The 17,330-nt window shown below is 45.5% G+C and overlaps 1 protein-coding gene and 1 long non-coding RNA gene across 10 annotated transcripts in view; one reads left to right on the forward strand and one right to left on the reverse strand.

The window, feature by feature from the left end:
* The window catches only part of arhgef9a (Cdc42 guanine nucleotide exchange factor (GEF) 9a), a 48,961-nt gene that overhangs the window by 17,036 nt on the left and 14,595 nt on the right, over window positions 1-17,330 (forward strand). For 3 of the 9 annotated variants that reach the window (XM_030115751.1, XM_030115775.1, XM_030115768.1), the window contains 3 exons: window positions 10,757-10,936; window positions 12,205-12,294; window positions 13,421-13,621. In XM_030115751.1, the coding sequence (XP_029971611.1) occupies window positions 10,757-10,936; window positions 12,205-12,294; window positions 13,421-13,621 (471 nt within the window). Of the gene's footprint in view, window positions 1-5,029; window positions 5,085-5,315; window positions 5,618-7,286; window positions 7,624-10,756; window positions 10,937-12,204; window positions 12,295-13,420; window positions 13,622-17,330 lie in introns of those variants that run through there. The other 6 variants (XM_030115801.1, XM_030115784.1, XM_030115809.1 and 3 more) reach the window with 6 other exon arrangements.
* LOC115405990 (uncharacterized) lies at window positions 10,486-10,682 on the reverse strand. The gene is made up of 2 exons (XR_003933484.1): window positions 10,625-10,682; window positions 10,486-10,594 (listed from the first exon to the last, which is right to left on the reverse strand). It is a non-coding gene; the product is annotated as an uncharacterized LOC115405990 (long non-coding RNA).

A 17,330-nucleotide genomic window follows, 5' to 3' on the forward strand; every position in this document is an offset into this window, starting at 1 on the left:
TGTTATTCAGAGGTGATCTAAATATGATGCTGGTCAGCAGGATGCCAGCTCTGCCAGCTCCAAACCGACTTTAAATGGTGACCAAACAGATAAATAGCACGAAAGGCATCTGATCCAACCACTGGAAGCTTTGTCGTGTTGTTGTATGATTTGATTGGCTGTGTTCAGAGCATATGGAGAATCTCAGTCTGCAGCCAAAAACGTTATTTTATGACTTAAAAACGAGAAGGGCGTGGATCTTACTTTGACTGGTACTTATTAATTAAACCATGATTTATCCTATAACACTTTGTGGAGAAAGACAGGGCTTTGTTTTTTCCCTTCATGGTAAAGTTGAATTAACTTTATCCACAGTAAAACAATGGGGGGGGGGGGTTTTACCTCGTAGGCATCCGTACCCATGTAAACGCTCACTTCCTGATACTACAGACCTGGAGGAAGAAGGTCGATATTAACTTCTGAAGTCATTTTCTGACAGACCCAGTGACCCGAACCCTCCGTGATGGGTCAAGAGGTGAACGTGATCAAAAACTTTAACCAAATCTGTCAAAATGCTACAGGTTTCATTTGAAGAAGTTTCCTGATGACTCAGTGGACAAGTCAGAGTCAGTCTGCAGCTTCTGTAAATTGGAATTTGAATATCACAAGAAGTATTTCGAGTTTGAAATAAGACTTCTGAGCAAAGCGTGTTTGAGCACGTCGGTTATTATAGTAATGCTATAAAATGTTGCGGAACATTTTTCCTGTGTTGGGTGCGTGTCGTTGTGACGGATGACGTCAGGATTGCGGCACATGCCTGCTGTCTCAAGAGCTGAGCTTCCTGCCTGCATCCATGTCTCGATTCTAACTATTATAGAGCTTGCCCCAAGGCATGCATTGGAAATTGGCACTTTGTGACAGTGTTGCGCTGTTTCTTTTCTGGCAGCGCTACATCAGCTGAGCATTATTCAAGGCTTTGTGCTCCTGTTTGTGTGGATGAGCCGGATATTGAGGTGCACTCAGCGTCTGGAGAAAGTCCAGTTTGAGGACGTGGGATCGGCCTGATTATCTTCTCCCCTTGGCGTATTTGAGAACAGTTCTCTCAGAGGAAAAGACGTCCGAGTCAAGCGTTGAGTTAGCAGCAGGTTGTGTGGATGGAGGACAAGGTCATTTTCACATGTGATGACAAACACTGACACCATGAAACTGTCAGATTGGTGGAGCGGTGGCTGTTGTTGCGTCACGTCAGGCTCAGGGTGTGCACACACGAGCATAAGCACTTTTCTCATTGTGTTTCGGCTGTCCCCTCCAGGAGCCGCACAGCTGAGACTGTGATTCGCCTTTGTTTGATTTGGCACGGGGTCGTACGCCGTATGTCCTTCCTGATGTAACCTGAGGAGTTGGTGTTTGGGGGTCTTGCTCTGGGAGCCACAGAGGGGATGTGAACGACTGGTTACATTGCTTCTCTGATCTCTCATCCATCAAAGTTAGTTTTATAATTATTATTATTCATCCACCTCTTTATTTTGCAGGATTGGAATCATTTAAGAACTAGTTTGATTACGTGGTGCTAAGAGATCACTCTGCTGTGTTGATTGTGGAAATATGTCAAGTAAATATCTATCGATAACTCTGACAATGAGTTAAAAATGATTCGGGGGAAATTGTGAAAATAGTATTACTGCAATTAATTTTGATACAGCATGTTCAATCAATGAGTAATGACAGGCTTTTTATGCACAGCCTTCTAAAGGTTTATGCAGGAGACATTTTTGTTGTTATTGATTAAAGACGGAGGCAAATTAAACTGATGCTTGAGGGTTGAAAGACTCGGCTTAAAAACCAAACCTGATATAATGAAGATGATAGAATTGGATCAGATTTCCTTGTGGGAATAGTGGCGCATTGGTTAGTACTCTTTCAGATGGTTTTCACATCGACACAGTGAAATTTAAAGTGACGGATGCATCATTAGACTCAAATCAGCACAAAAAATATTGAAGAATAAAACTGGAAATCTTGAAAAAGCTGTGACGTGTCTGTAATATGATGCTCGTTCAGTTAGCACAGACTTATTAAACAAGGAATCCTCTTCTGGAGGGAGATATTCTACAACCACCGCCAACTCTTGCCCTCCTGTGTATATGCATGAGTATATTAGCATTGGTGTCTGTGCTGATTTAGACTTTCAGATGTGACCTTTGTTGTCTAAATGTCAGGGAGATTGGAGAGGGAGCCCACAGAGGTAGAGCAGGCTTATGTAATCTGCTCGCTCTGTGTTTCACACACACACATGCATGGACGGACACACACACACACGCGCGCGCAAGTGCAAAGTGTGGAAAAAAAGCCTGTTTGAGGACGGTTGTCATATCTCAGCTGTGATGCCTCGCACTGCTCTCTGCTCACTGAAAGCCCAGCTTTCAGGAGCCTTTGCTTTTATCAGCATGTATGTGCAGAAAGTGCCCTGGAAATTATTTATGGCTTTAAAAATACTGATATATTGCACTCCTTTGGTGTTATTCTTCTGAACTTATTCTGAGGTCTTTTGATCCATCTCGGAGCTCTCAGCCGAACGTGAAGACATTGTGGTTTCTGAGTGTGAGTGCTGCATGGTGTAATAGGCGGATGCTGGTTTGAAGGATGAAGAGGGATGAAGTGATTCTCCTGCATGAATTTATTTGTGATCACGTCAAGTCCGCCAACAATGAGGAGCCGCGGGCTGAGATCCGCTCCTGTGCAATACAGAGCTCTCTTTAGCTATCAGTGTGAACATGAAGGCGACAATAACAGCATCGGCAAACATGCAGGCCCGAGTCTTGTCCCGTCACTCACAACACTGAACCTTAGAAAAAATACACGGCACTGCAAATAATGCTCTGAATACCAAATATGCAGCTCGGACGGCTGTAAAATCTCTATTTCTCACTTCTTTTAAGATGTGATGTAATGTTAGCAGTGATTCTCAGTCGAGTCCACTAACAGTTTTCTTTATGTGGAGTTTAAAGTGTCCATAAAACACCCTGAAATACATTGTGCTTTGCCACCATTCACAAATATGCTCAGTACATTTCAAGCAGGGATACATTTGCCAGAATGCCAGATTTTTTTTTTTGTTGGCCCTGGAACCTTTAATCGGGTATTTTTGTGTGGAAGTGACAGTTGAGGGCATTTTTCCTGTGAATGAACAGCTGCATGAGGTTTTCCACTGACATTTGGATGCTTTACTTCTTCACTGACGCTGGCCTGCTGCTGAAAGGAGCTTGATTTAAGGCCGGCTATAAATACTATTATACTGTTCTGCAATGCCTTCCACTTCTATCTCTATACAAGCATCATTTTAAACAATATTAGCATTGCATAGTTCATTTTTGACCTTTGAAATTACACAAAGCAAAAATTACAGTTATTTTCAATGCGTGTGTCAGTTAGGAAATAGTTCCTGTGTTTTACTGCTGCTTCAGTCAGAGCATTGTGTTGATCTTGGCAAGTCTCACTGCTTCGGGTGAAGTTGTTGCTTCCTTAAACTGTAATTTGGAAGATTAGAGCAGAAAGGGGAGTGTATAGTTTTGTTTTAGTTAAGACAGAACTTTATTGGAGTTTCTGGGGATGTAAATGTTTTCACCTGTCGACCTGATTTCACTTTATATTCTGTTTCTGATTCACACAGATCAACATGTCTCTGCCAAAGGCCTTTTTAACAACAGCATTGAGAGTTCCTATTTATCATTTATAAATAAACCAGGCATCCACCAATATTAATTATCAGGTCTGTGTATCAACTTTGTAATTAAAATTAATCTGTGTTTACCATATTTTTGTTCTTTTTTTCCAAATTATAATCATAAAAAGTTACTCTGGTTCACATAAAAAGAAATCAGCACATCAGAGGCACTTTATGGGCTAATGTGGCAGTTTTCCTATAATCCATAGACACTGTATAAAAGCAGATAATTGAACCCTTTATTTTTGTTTCCCTTACTTTAGTAGAATCGACAATTCATCATCTGTGGAAAAGCAATAAATGTTTTCTCCTAATATTTCCATCTTTTTCTTTATGTTTCTTCAAATGTCCAATAATTTGGACATCCGGCACCTTGTGGATACTCATTACCGTCTTTGCTTGTTTGTATGTTTTACATAATCATTTGCAGCATTCTGGGTAAGTTGTGCTTCACCTGGCTGAGATAAACAGAAGTACAATGTGATAATACACAACTTGCCCACGGATGCCCCTGAAATGTTTCCAGCTGTGCTGTGATGGGTGAAATTAGAGAATCCAGAGCCAATTAAAAGGCCTTGTTATGTTATTTCAAGGACTCTGACCAACTGTAATTACTGGACTGGTTTGCATTCTGACTTTAACTTTAGGGCGGTGATAAAGGCCAGTAACCTCTCAGCCTTGGTGCTGGGGTTGGACCATATTGAGTTGATTTTGAAGTGGTGAGAATGACTTCTGAAACCCTTGAATGTCCCAGAGATGGCACACTGGGGTGGTCAGGTGTGTGGACGTGGAAATATAATATAATATAATATCAAGCGGACCTGATTAATGTGTCGCCACTGATAAACCTGCAGAAGAGGCTGACATTATGCCAATAAAATTATAAGATGGTGATCACTCTGAGGAACATGCATCCATTATTGTGACATTTATTCCCCTTCATCGCGCAGCTCCTAATGATAAATGATAAATCAGCCCGGCACGGCCGCGGTATTTTTAGATTGGGGTGGGAGATGAATGAGGTTATGATTCTGGTCTCGGTGGTCGGTGTAGTCAGCGAGGAGGGGGGGCCGGCGGGCTGAGCCCCTCCCCCGCCCCGGCTCTAGGTGATGGCTGATGCCGGTAGTCTGGCACAGGAGCGCGCCGATCGCCGTCAACGCAGGACCGCCTCTCCTCCGCCGCACCGCCGCCCCGGCCCCCCGGTGCCCCCCTCCTCCTCCCCGGTTCCCCCCCGGAAAGGCTGCCGGGCAGCTGCAGGCACCCCGCGGGACTAGCCGGCCCTCCTTGCTCGAGCTGAGGATCCGTTCGGCGCGAGGAGAGACACCGGCAGGTGTTGACTAGCGGGGAGAGATCGCGGTGCAGACTGATGACGATGATGATGGTGAGGATGATGATGATGCATCTCTTCCCGTGCCTTTATGAATTACACCGCGGAGTGTGAAGATACGTAGCGGCATCTTTTCTTTCTTCATCACCGTTATTTTTTTTTTTTTTCCATTCTTCTTCTCCTTCGCGTCCCTCCTCCTCTTCGACTCTCGCCTAACCGTAATGGTGGATCTGTCGGTCGCGGTGAGGCTGCGTGTCTAATAAGAAGCGGGAGCGGGAATAGCGGAGCGCCGCATCCGAGCGGCGGCGGCAGCGGCAGCGTCGGCCCGCAGCGCTGCGCCATGGCCTTGGACGTCCAGACGTGCGCGGTGTTCACGGTGATCGCGGTTTTGGTGCTTGTGAACGTGCTGCTGATGTTCATCCTCGGTACTCGTTAGATGGATGTGCGCCTGGGGCCCGGTTCGGCGCAGCGCACCACCACCGCTCCTTCGCCGGGGAGAGGAGAGGCGGAGGCGGGCGGCGCGCGCTGGGCGACGGCGGGGACACCGGGCGCTCCATCACGGCTCCGCGTTGAAATGAATGACGTTGGTACAACATAATGTGTTTCTGTTTTCTCCCCCACCTCCACCTCCACCTCCACCTCCACCACACCTCCTCCCCGGTCCTCCTCATGTCTTGTCTCCCCTCGCCGCTTTGTGGTTCGGCTACAGTCCTGTCTGCCGCTGCTCGGTCCGGATTCTGTGCTGCTCTTACCTTTTTCACTGTGCTGACTGGAAATTCATATTCCCCCGCATATAAACATGATGCCCCCCTCCTCTCCTCCTCCTCCTCCACCTCCTCCTCCTCCTCCCCCCTCTCCTCCATGTTGTATATATTGTGGATTATGCGCATTGGGTGTTTTTATTCTGCCATAATCAGACTGCCAGGTGAATAAAATGATCTGATGGTGTCTGTTTTAACCACGGCCCACTGCTGCGTCAGGGCTTGTTTTTTCTATTGAGATCCACTGTAGCCACATCCACAATATGGCAGCGGATAGCTGTGCAGTGATCTCTGCTCAGAAGTTAATGTGATATTTGGAGCAAATAGCGATGCCGGCGAGAGGCTCGTGTTGCTGACGGCGGGCTCTGGAGGAGCATTGTGGTCTCGGCTGAACAGTAACCGACAGCAGGCAGGGCTAGGCCTTAATAAAGGAGGGCCTCCGTCACTCCAGGTTTCCCCCATTTTAGATTCAGCTAAACTCAGCTCCCATTTCATAGCCCCCAATATTCACATTTCTCCTGTTTGCACTGTTCCAGCGTGGCACCTGCCTCTGAACGTGGCTCGGTGCTGCACCTCACAGCGACGGATAGAAATTCTAGCTTTACGTCTGCAGTTGGAGTGAAATATCGGTGTCAGGCAGAGATGACACAAAAACTCCCTTTCCCCCTCATTTTCTTCAGACATGCAGCGGCTCAGTCTGTGATAAAGGATTGGAGGCAGGTGTCATGAATGTTGAATGAATGTCAGAAATAGATATGCTAAAAGCCTATCCCAGAGCTGTCCATGACAGTCCTATTAATAGGGATGGAAGATTGGTTCAGCTTTTTTTTCCTTCTTTTTTTTAGGATACTGTATGTGCTCTTTCTGTCTCTCCTCACACTCAAGGCTAAGTGCTGTGCATTTTCAGTGTGTGTGTGTGTGTGTGTGTGTGTGTGTGTGTGTGTGTGTAGTGAAGTGGTAAATGTTGAACAGTAGGTGTGGGAAGTAAGGTTTTGGATGCCATGTATTATGAACAGGGATGCTTCCATCACATGCCCTGGCATGTGGGCTGGTGTTTTCCTTTCGCTGTGGCACGGAGTGCAAGCGTGCTCCTCCGCTTGCAGATGCCCCACAGGACTGTAAATACATATATCGTGAAAATGTCACCGGAGCACGAGGCGTACTGCAGTAAGCCGCCGCTCGCTCCGGCGGCGGCGGCGACGAGACGCGGCTGCGTGCAGATGTGTGTTTCACATGTACGCATGTGTCAGGCGGCGTGTGAGAGGTAGTCCTGAGTGGGTGTTATCTGTTGTTCCTCCCTGAATCTTGAGTCCTGCACGCGTCCCAAGTGTTAACACATTTGTGATTCCTCCAGGGCAGGTGCCTTCTAATAGAGTTCTGTTAAATGCTGTGCAGTCAGAAGTGTCAATGTGCAGATGGTGTGTGCAAGGGAGACAACAGCGTGTGTGTGTGTGTGTGTGTGTGTGTGTGTGTGTGTGTGTGTGTGTGTGTGTGTGTGTGTGTGTGTATTCCTCACTGGTTTTAGGCAGAGCATCTTTGATTGGCTCCCAGACTCAGGGTATAAGTGTATTACATAACAGGGTTGGCAGACACAGGGAGGACGGACCGCGAGACTCGCTCAGTGCGTCGGAAAGAGAAGCCTCTTTCTGGAATACAGCACCTTGTTACTTGACATCTCGGAGTCGGCGCTCGCGGAGGACCATCACCTCGCCCATCTTCCCAGAAAAAAAGAAAGAAAGACAGACAGAAAAAAAGGGATTTGATTATCATGATTGTATGAACCGGACTTCTCCATGCATACACTCTCTGAACAGTTTCATGCCACAAACATGGTAAGGGGTGTGTATGTGTGTGTGCATGTGTGTGTGAGTGTGTGTGTGTGTGTTGGCTCAGGGATGCTATAGGTGCTGTGCTGCAGCTGTGCTATGGCTAGAGACAGAGGAGGATGTTGGAATGCAGTGGATCAGCCGGTGCAGTGAATGCTGATGTGTTGTGCTGCAAAGATGATATAAGCAAGTGAATGGGCTTTTCTTTTCTTCAGTGTTTCCTTCTCCATGCCCCGTGTCTGTGCTTAAAACGTGCTCTAACTCTGAACCGGGAGCGGTGCCACATGTATCGAATGTATAGGGGAATATTCCTCTGCATTCATTTGCATTGACCCAAATACAGATTTTGCGGTTTCCGGGGGGCCGTGTAGCCCTCTGATCTTTGATGTTGTAACTGCAGTGTAACTAAAATGATGACAATGGCCATTATAGCCGGCAGAGACACCGGTAACGGCGGGCAACACCTCTCATTGTTTGTGTCTGTGTGTTTACTGTATGCCATTTGATCAAGCTAGGTATGGGGTTGTTCTGAAGCAAGGGACGGGTAAGATTGATTATGTAATGCTTTTAATTTATTCAGACTTGTAGAGGGAAAAAGGGGATGCAATATATTGGAGAGGGCAGTACTGATCTCATTAGGGAGATGGAGGGATGAGGGGAAGGGGAGAGCTGAGAAGAGAGGAGCATTGGCTGTGAATGGATCTCTGTCTCTCTGCCTGTCGCTCTCTCTGTCTGTTGCCTGTATTACAGCAGATTGATGGGGACTGGAGAGATTGTGCTTGTAGTGAATGGTCCTGAAAATGGAGTGGCGCCGTAGGCAGGATGGAGGGGCACGAGGCAAGACTGACCTCGGTGCCAGAGCTCATCTGCTCAGCGAGCTGCTCTGTGGGACGTTTATAGGCCGAGGGTCCGCGTATCAGATGGTGACGGTCAAGTACAACTTATTTAACTTGCACTTACTCATTGCTACAAGTTGTTTTAAAATTTTAATCATGATTGTGTAATAGATTATTTAAATCAAATCCCTCCTTCTGAATCAGTGATGATGTTTTAATGTTTTCAAGCACTCTTCATTGGCCTTGTTTCCATGGCAGCGTGACACATGTTTTTGCGGTAATCCTCCTCTCTTCCTGTAGTGGAGAGCTTTGAGATATAGGATACAGCTATTGTCGCCCCAGCTTCCAGTCCAGAGTGACGCTCCAGTGAACAGACGTGCCTGGTTGCATCTCTGATGTGTGGATCTGCATGCAGAGACCTCTAAAATCCAACTTAGCATTTTACGTTGGTGCTAAAATGATCACTTCAGTGTGATTTGCTCATTTCAGAGGTTTTATTACTTCACAGCAGAGAAAGATTACTCTGTATGTGTGTGTGTGTGTGTGTGTTTGGTGACTCCCTCTCTCTCTCTCACACACACATGAATTAGAAAACATTGTGGTGCATCCCAAAGTGTCCCTGCCTCAGCCCATCATCTTGTCAATACTGGCGAAGCATCCTCATCTGTCACCATGACGACGGCTGCTCTTTCCCTTGTAGACATGCACGTCCCTCCTTGTGTTTACTCCCCGGGCTCTGATTGGCTTATATCCCCCACTGTAGCTGTCTTAGCGAGCCGCCGGGGGAAGTGGGCTCGTCCACAGGTCAGCGGAGCTGCTGAGTCTGAGAGCCGAGGTCCTCAAGGGGCGTTCCGGATGAATACAAACAAACACACACGCACGCACACTCACATGCAAAACACACAAAAGCACACGAGGGCACTCACAATCTGCTTTCTCAAGAGCATTCTCACAAACACACTGCATCAGCAGGAAGGTGGAATAGCATATCTGAGTGAAAGTGATGAGGTGGATTTCAACACGTTTCCTCATTTTGTAAATAATTTAAAAACACCACAAAGCCCTGCGAGTTAGTTAGGAGCTAATTTTGTTTCTGTGCATGTGACATCCGCGTCTCCAGGCTTTTGATAACTCCGTACCTAGAGCCTAAGCGTCTCCTGTCAGGCCTGGTTAGCGCTCGGTTAGCGCTGGCTGCTCGGCCCACGGCCCCGGGGGCCGGACGCACGGCTCGCTCTCTGGACGATGGGAGGATGCTGATGAACGCTGCGTCGGAGAGAACAATTGGAACAAACACTTGGAATTGTGCCACGGATGCGTGCACGGGTGTAATGCATACAGAGTTGGAGGAGTGCGGCTGCACGTGCGCACGTATGCATGGGAGTGCGCCCCTGTCGTCGTCTGTTTGACGGATGGCGCGGCTGCAGATTGATGATGCCAGGGCCCTCGCCGCCGTCCTTTAAACGAGAACAACCTTTAGCCCCTTCAGAAATCTCCCAGCAGCACTTGATCCCCTCACCGTCCCGGTCTGTCGGCCGTCACGCACGTTCACGCGGCGTAAACGTTTCCTTTCGTTGTCGCATAATGTCCACATTATTAATTCATGATTTTGAAATCAATAGAGTAGATTTGATGAGTCATCCTTCCACGTTGTGAGGGAGACAGTGCTGCAGATAAAATAACAAGCCCCAGTGACAGCATGAAGGAAAGGAGATTATCCCTTCACATTTGTTTTCTCCTCAGCATTTATATTACATTAACACATGTAATTATTCTAATGTCATAATGGGCCAATTAGCGTCTCTGTGTGGAGACTGGTGCTGTGTCGCTGAACACTGTTGTTTCTCTCCTAATAGCTCTGCCTTTTTGTGTGTGTGTGTGTGTGTGTGTGTGTGTGTGTGTGTGTGTGTGTGTGGTTGCATTGTTGTCATGTTGTGTTCCTCTGCCCCTGTGAGACACTTGGTGTTGCCTGGTGTTTGAATTCTGCTGTCCTAATGAAAACGACATGTCTGGAGCGTGCTACGGTCCGTGTTGGCTATCGCGTTGGTTTATTGGCAGTGTGTGTTTCCATAGCTGCTGCTACCGGGCCCCGACTGTGAGAGTGTGTATTTTCACCATTAGGAATCTTGAGTGGGATTATCAAGCTAAATTTGCACAAATTCAAAGCTAATGACGTCTGACAAAGTCATATCTGATTGAGACGGCGTTGTGAGAAGATGTGGTTTGTGTGTTGTCCCGATCAGTGTGTGATGAGAATAAAGCATAAGATGTCCCCCCCCCCCTGTCTCTTCCTCAAATGTCTTCAGTTGATAAGTGGAGGTTCAATCGTCAACGCTGAGGCGGTATGGGACCATGTGACCATGGCGGACCGGGAGTTGGCGTTTAAGGCCGGCGACGTCATCAAGGTGCTGGACGCCTCCAACAAGGACTGGTGGTGGGGCCAGATTGACGAGGAGGAAGGATGGTTTCCTGCCAGCTTCGTACGGGTGAGTTAGCCGCAGCCATGGCTGGCCAGCGACCACAGGAACAACAGACGCCCATGCACACACAGAGACGGAGGCACACCGACATATGCGCCCGGGCTGATGAACACACACATTGGAAAGTCCACAGGCACAATGATTTTTTTTTTTTTTTTTTTTTTTTTTGTCGCACTCACAAAAGGAATCGCGCACACACTGACGACGCTCGCTCCACAGATACACAATTAAATAACGCTGGATTTTAACAGTAATTAAGACTCCAGAGATCGGCTTGCCGAATGTCTTCAGGCACAACGAAACAAAGACGAGGAAGTGCCCCTTTTCATGTTAGAAATCTGATTAAGTTGACAACAATCCTCACATTGCATCATGATTATATAATCTCATCCGCATCACAGTTAAAGACAGCAGCAGGCACACACGTTTCATGGAGCCGCTGCATGTTTTTTCACACTTCTAACTTGTTGTACTCTAATTGGATGTTGGAAGAGTTGTCTGTATGTATATCCAGAATGTAACGCCACAGTGGTTCTTTGAAGTTCCCGCGGCTGACAGTGGAAGTCTCAGTGGAAGACATGCACTCACTGGCCGCACCTACACCTTCAGTTTTTAGGTTTTATTTTAAATCCGTGTTCAGTTTTGAGGTTTTAAACCAATACGTGTTTATTTTGGGGGTTTTATTTGCAGTGGTGTTAGTTTGAACTGCGTTATTTTGAAAGCTGTTCCTGATTTTTTTCTTAATTTTTTTTTTTTGTCCCGCCCAGTGGAGGATAACACCACCGCAAACTGCAACCTAAAAAACAAACATACTCTGATTATCTCAGGAAGCTGAGCCTTTGTAGCTTTGTCAAGGCAGAATTTGTGGAAGACAGATGTCAAGGAGTGCAATCTCACAGTGAGTTGGACTTGATAATCCTCAAATCTGCAATGGAAATCTTCTCAATTAACAAGTAAATTCACAGGAGGAAATCTCTTAAGACATTTCTTTTAAGGTTTTTCATATATTTATAACACCGGCCTCTATATTATCCATGCAGATATGTTCATGCAGCTTACAGTTTGCCTAGAGGGGATATTTATTTCACAAAGGGAGAATTAGCGTCCTTGCTGCAGGTGGAGTCCTCCCCCTCCCTTCCCAACCCCAGACACTCCTCATGGCCATCCCCACCTCTCCACCCTTTCCATATTCACTCCTGAGAGGGCAGGGCAGACAGGCTGACTGACTGTCCACCAAACAGTATCTCTCTGTTCTGTCATTCTCTCTCTCCAAGGTGGAACCCCACCCTCCTCAGCCCCAAACAAAACAGGTTTTCTATATCAACCCCATAGCAACTCCACGGTTCCAAAACACCACGTCAAAGGTGCGTTTTCCCAGCTTCATCCACCCATCCAGCCTGCCCGCCCACCCGCCCGCTCCAGTCTGTCCAACGCAACGTGCCCTCGACATTTCCAGACATTAACGTACCCATGACGTTATCACGCCATTCCTCAACGGGGTCGATAGAGAGGTAGAACTGAGGAGTCAAGAGTAAAGCTAATGCTAAACGTCTTCTCAACGGCTTTTCTTTTTTCCCTCTTAGGTAAAAATTCTTCAAAAGTGTGCATAGAATTAGACGGATTTCGGAATAATTGCTAAGATTCTGTTTCGATCACGAATCACTTTCTTCTTCAGTACTCTATTTACTATTGACTCTGACTAATACTCAGTCGTAACGCTGCGCTACTCGTTCTCGTCTGCAGTCAGTGCTCCACCACCCGTTACTCTGCTTGTCTGTGGCGCTGCATTCCTCATCTTGTGTTTGGCATTCTACCCGTCGGTTCTTTGATGTTCTCTTGGCAAACTGTGTGTCATCAGGTGTTGGCTGCTGGGCATCTGAAACCACGCTCACTTGGCCCCTTTTCTGTGAGCGAGAGTGGAATACGCTCTGTATGTGGACCTGAGAGTGAGCGTATGTGCGCATGCTTGCGTGTGGAGATCACGAGGTGGTGGTGTGTGTGTGTGTGTGCGTGTGTGTGTGTGAGCGCGCGTGTGTGTGTGTGTGTATGCATGCATATGTGTAGCAGGGTGGGCAAGCAATGAGATTTTTTTTGTTTGTTTGTTTTTTGGAGTCACACACAGTGCCTTGAACGTTCTCCGAATATCTTCAGTGCCAGAAAGACTCTGTTATTGGACTTTTTCTGTGTTACTCTGGAGTCTTTGGGCAGTGCCTCCCAAACCTTTCTGAGTTTTACTCACTGTCCAAACTACCGGAGGTCTTCCATGTGAAGCTCTGTGTGTGTGAGGTGTGTGTTTATGTACGTGTGTGCATTCATGCTCATACTGAAGAGTGCCTGAGTGACACTCTGAAGGCAAAGTTTTAGAGCAATATTAAAATGTTTACTCATGTTTTTTTTTTTGTTGTTCTAGTACACTTAACAGCACACATCTCTTATCCAAGTGCATGTGGCTCTGTCTGTGTGTGTGTGTGTGTGTGTGTTTGTCCTCAGCTGTGGGTGAACCAGGAGGACGGGGGAGCGGAGCCAGCCGAGGGGACCAGCGAGGTGCAGAACGGGCACCTGGATCCCACCAATGACTGCCTGTGTCTGGGCTCGCCGCTCCAGAACCGGGACCAGATGCGGGCCAACGTCATCAACGAGATCATGAGCACGGAGCGGCACTACATCAAACACCTCAAGGACATCTGCGAGGTACGAAGCATGTGCATGCGTCCACCGACACGCACGTGCGCAGGAGCTGCTGCTGCTGCTGCTGCTGCTGCTGCAGCGCTCCCAGCCAGAGCTGCACAGGTAGAACACAGTGAGGATTAACTGCACCGAAAGAGGAAGCGGCCTTTCTGATGCTACAACAAGGATTTAGCATAAATTCATAACACTCCCACATTCACACTTTTATTCCAGGCATATTGCTTTTTTTTTTTTTTTTTCCTTTCCAATGCAAAACGTGCTTTTTTTTTTTTAGAAAAATGTGAAATCACAATATGTCAGCTGTACACAGTCGTCCTGGCAGTCCAGATTAAATTTGTCTTTGTACTGTGATTCAAGCTGAAGTGAGAAACTCAAATTCACACTTAATAACATGAAACAAACGGATTTTCATTTGTCATATTTTTAGTATGACAAACCTTTTGTGACAACTCTTAAACGTAATCCTAAATTGAAATCTCAATCCAAACTCTCATCATATACGTTTTAGCAGTTCCTACACTTGATGTAGTACAGATGATCTTCACTTCCAAGTGATCACAGTTGCTAATAGGGATGTGCGAGTACCGATACCAGGTATCGGTATCGGGCCGATACTGGCCTTATTTCAAGGTATCGGGTACTCGTGAAGGCTACCGATGCCAGCCGCCGATACTCACGGCAAGAAAACCCCACGCGTAGTAAGCCCTCCTCACCAGCAGTTGGCGGTAGTGCAACCAAATGGGATGCAAGCTGCCGACAAACATGAAGGAGGAAGAAGCTCCTCTCTGGAGCTGACAGGCGCAGGGCTTCACTGCAGCGGGTTGATTCTCCATGAGTCTCATCCAGAGCAGAGACGACAGGATGAATCCAGAACGGCTGCTCGTCTCACCAAAACTCCGCCGGTGTGGAAATTCTTTTATACAAGTGAAAACGAGCCGAGCTTTGCAGAATGCAAACTCTGCAATGCTAAAATTGCTAAAGGAGGTGCGCGATGTTGTTCATTTACCACTAGTAATTTGTTTAAACACCTCAGGGCGAAGCTTGTGGACGAGAGTCTGACGCTGTTGTGCTGGAAAAAAGAAAACTCCGGCAGCAACTCGACGGCAAACTCTGCAGAAGACCGAGAAACTGAAGAGCAGAGATCCGAGAGCAGCACAAATAACACGAGCAACTCTTTAAACTCAGGGGTTTTTCTATCTTTGACTTTAGTTCATAAAAAAAATCATTCAAATTAGTACATTTAAAAACCTTAGTTTATGTAAAGTGTAAAACTCAGAGAAATTGTTTTATCTTGCACTTAATTTCATTTAAATAAGTGCAAACTCAGAGTTGCTTGTTTTATTTTTCAGACTATTATTTTGGACTTAAACGTAGTGGCTGGGCTGCCTTTTTATTGGAAATAAAATTCATTTTCAAAAATAATCTCATTGCATTATTTTACATTTTATGCATATAAAGTATCGGTATGCAAGTATCGGTATCGGTGAGTACTGAAGATGAAGTACTCGTACTTGGTATCGGTCTGAAAAAAAGTGGTATCACACATCCCTAGTTGCTAACAAGCAGAAGTTACACATTTAACTCATTAGGGGCTTTTTAATAACTGTATGTACACGGCAAATGGTGATTCCTGTGTTTATATCTCATTAACACGCTGGGTCTGATTTTCTAAACCTTTGCATGTGCGTGCACACACGTGTGGAAGTTGACCTGCTAATTGGACGCACTGAGAATTCGGGCAAATAACATGCATTCGATCGCATTTCCTTCTTCATTTCGATCATGCACAGTTAGCTTAAAGTACCGTGATTCACTTCCTCTGAAGATGCTGGTGTTCATCATTGCGTTAGTGCAGCCTTTTAGTGGAACCGTTGGTGTTAGAGAGACATTTCCTCAGCTGGCTCCCAATGACTTTTGTCGCAAACTTTATCAGATTTTTTATATTTTCCCTTAAAGTTTTTCTTTGTGAAGGATCATTTCCCATTATGTAGTTTTTCTTTTATTTTTCCAAATTCTGATTTATGTGCTGTTACACATCTGACTCCAGGGAGTCACATTTTTCTGGATGTGAGGTCTTGGAGTTTCATTCACTCTCTCTGTGATAAACTCACACTTCCCAGTATGTTCCGAATCAGGAGATGAATCACTTCCAGGTGACGACGGCGTGAGAAACTCATCTTGATATTAAAAAAAATAAAACTTGCTTGCATCCTTCACCGTACAATCCATTCTCATCAGGCACGCTGGGAAGAAAAACTTTCCAGCTGATTGATCTCATATAAACAGCGTTTAGAACCCTCATTTAAATATTCATATTAGCACATGATGCCAGTCATGGTGTTATTCTTAGTCATTCACCTGCACAGCCTATGCATTTGCATAAGTGCAATTCAGCATGCTTTACAGAGGATCTCAGTGAATTAGACCCGTTGTGTGTTTACAGTGATTGTTTTCAGCTCTGTTTCTTTGGATTGTATAAGTCCTTGTTGTTTGTGATTTATTTATGCTTTTAGAACTTGGTGATGCTGCAGTGGGTTGACTGGTTGGGATCCTAAATCAGATTGTCATGTTGGTATAAATGTGATTATAAGATGACCCTCTTTACACGGATTAGATTTGAATGAAAAGTTTTACAGATAATTTTTTTTTAAGTGTATATACATTACAAACAGCCTAAATCCACTTAGCGCACTGCCGTCTAAAGCATTTGGTATACCACAGCTTGCTGATAACACTTCAACACAAAGACAGTTGGGTTTTTTTTGTCCCCGCAGTTCGTGCGCTAAATAATATGGTCTTGATAAATTGTGTGCAGACTGACTCAAATGCAGCTTGTTCCTCTTGTGTTTCACTTGTTTTAGACCCTCAATTTATAAGACAGCCTAATGTTTTTTCACATATATTTGTATGTCTTATACCTACACAGTATTATTGTTTAGTTTTGGTTACATTTTTGTCAGTGTAATTCTTTTTAAAATTGATTTGAGGTATTTACAGAGTTAATAATGTTTAATATGAGCTCATGGTTGTTTGATAGACTTTCAAATGCCTTCTGTTTTTAAACTACTGGAACTAACATTAGGTTGCTGCATGTGGCTGCTAACATTAGGCCTACAGAATCACTTAATATACTGTATGCAGATCATTTGCATGCATTATGTAAAAATAAAGTGGGAAGCAGCTCCACATACTAATCACTTCTATAGGAACAAACAGCTATGGGAATAGAAGAAAACAAACATTCTGTTATGTACAGGAATCCACACCCAGCGGTTGGTTTCCTGCGAAGCAGTTTGAGACAGAAGCACCGGCTTGTTTCTGAAGTGCTGTTTGGGACAGAGAGGTCGCGTCACACTAAAACAACACACCTTTGCATTTCTCTGACTTTGGACTTTTTTTTTTTTTTTTGCCCATCTAATCATCTTTCCTTAATGCTCTGTTTACCCTTCATTTGTTCTGCGAGCCAAACGCGGTGTTTAAAAATAGTTGCAACGAAGCGTAAATTTCACCTCTTCACCTCCTCCTGGAATTGCTAGCATCCAGTTCGCTGGAAATTAGCATAAACATGTCGAGACATGTGGTAAAGCTGATGGTTATCTGTGCTCAGAGTAAGACGTGAATAAGAGAGGCGACTGTGGACGGTGAGAAACACGGGAAGAGGAAAGGAAAGTTTAATGTTCCCTTAATCTCTTGCCTCCAGTTCACTAGAAGG

Source organism: Salarias fasciatus, chromosome 2 (genome assembly GCF_902148845.1).
Source record: "Salarias fasciatus chromosome 2, fSalaFa1.1, whole genome shotgun sequence".
NCBI classification, from domain to species: Eukaryota; Metazoa; Chordata; class Actinopteri; order Blenniiformes; family Blenniidae; genus Salarias; species Salarias fasciatus.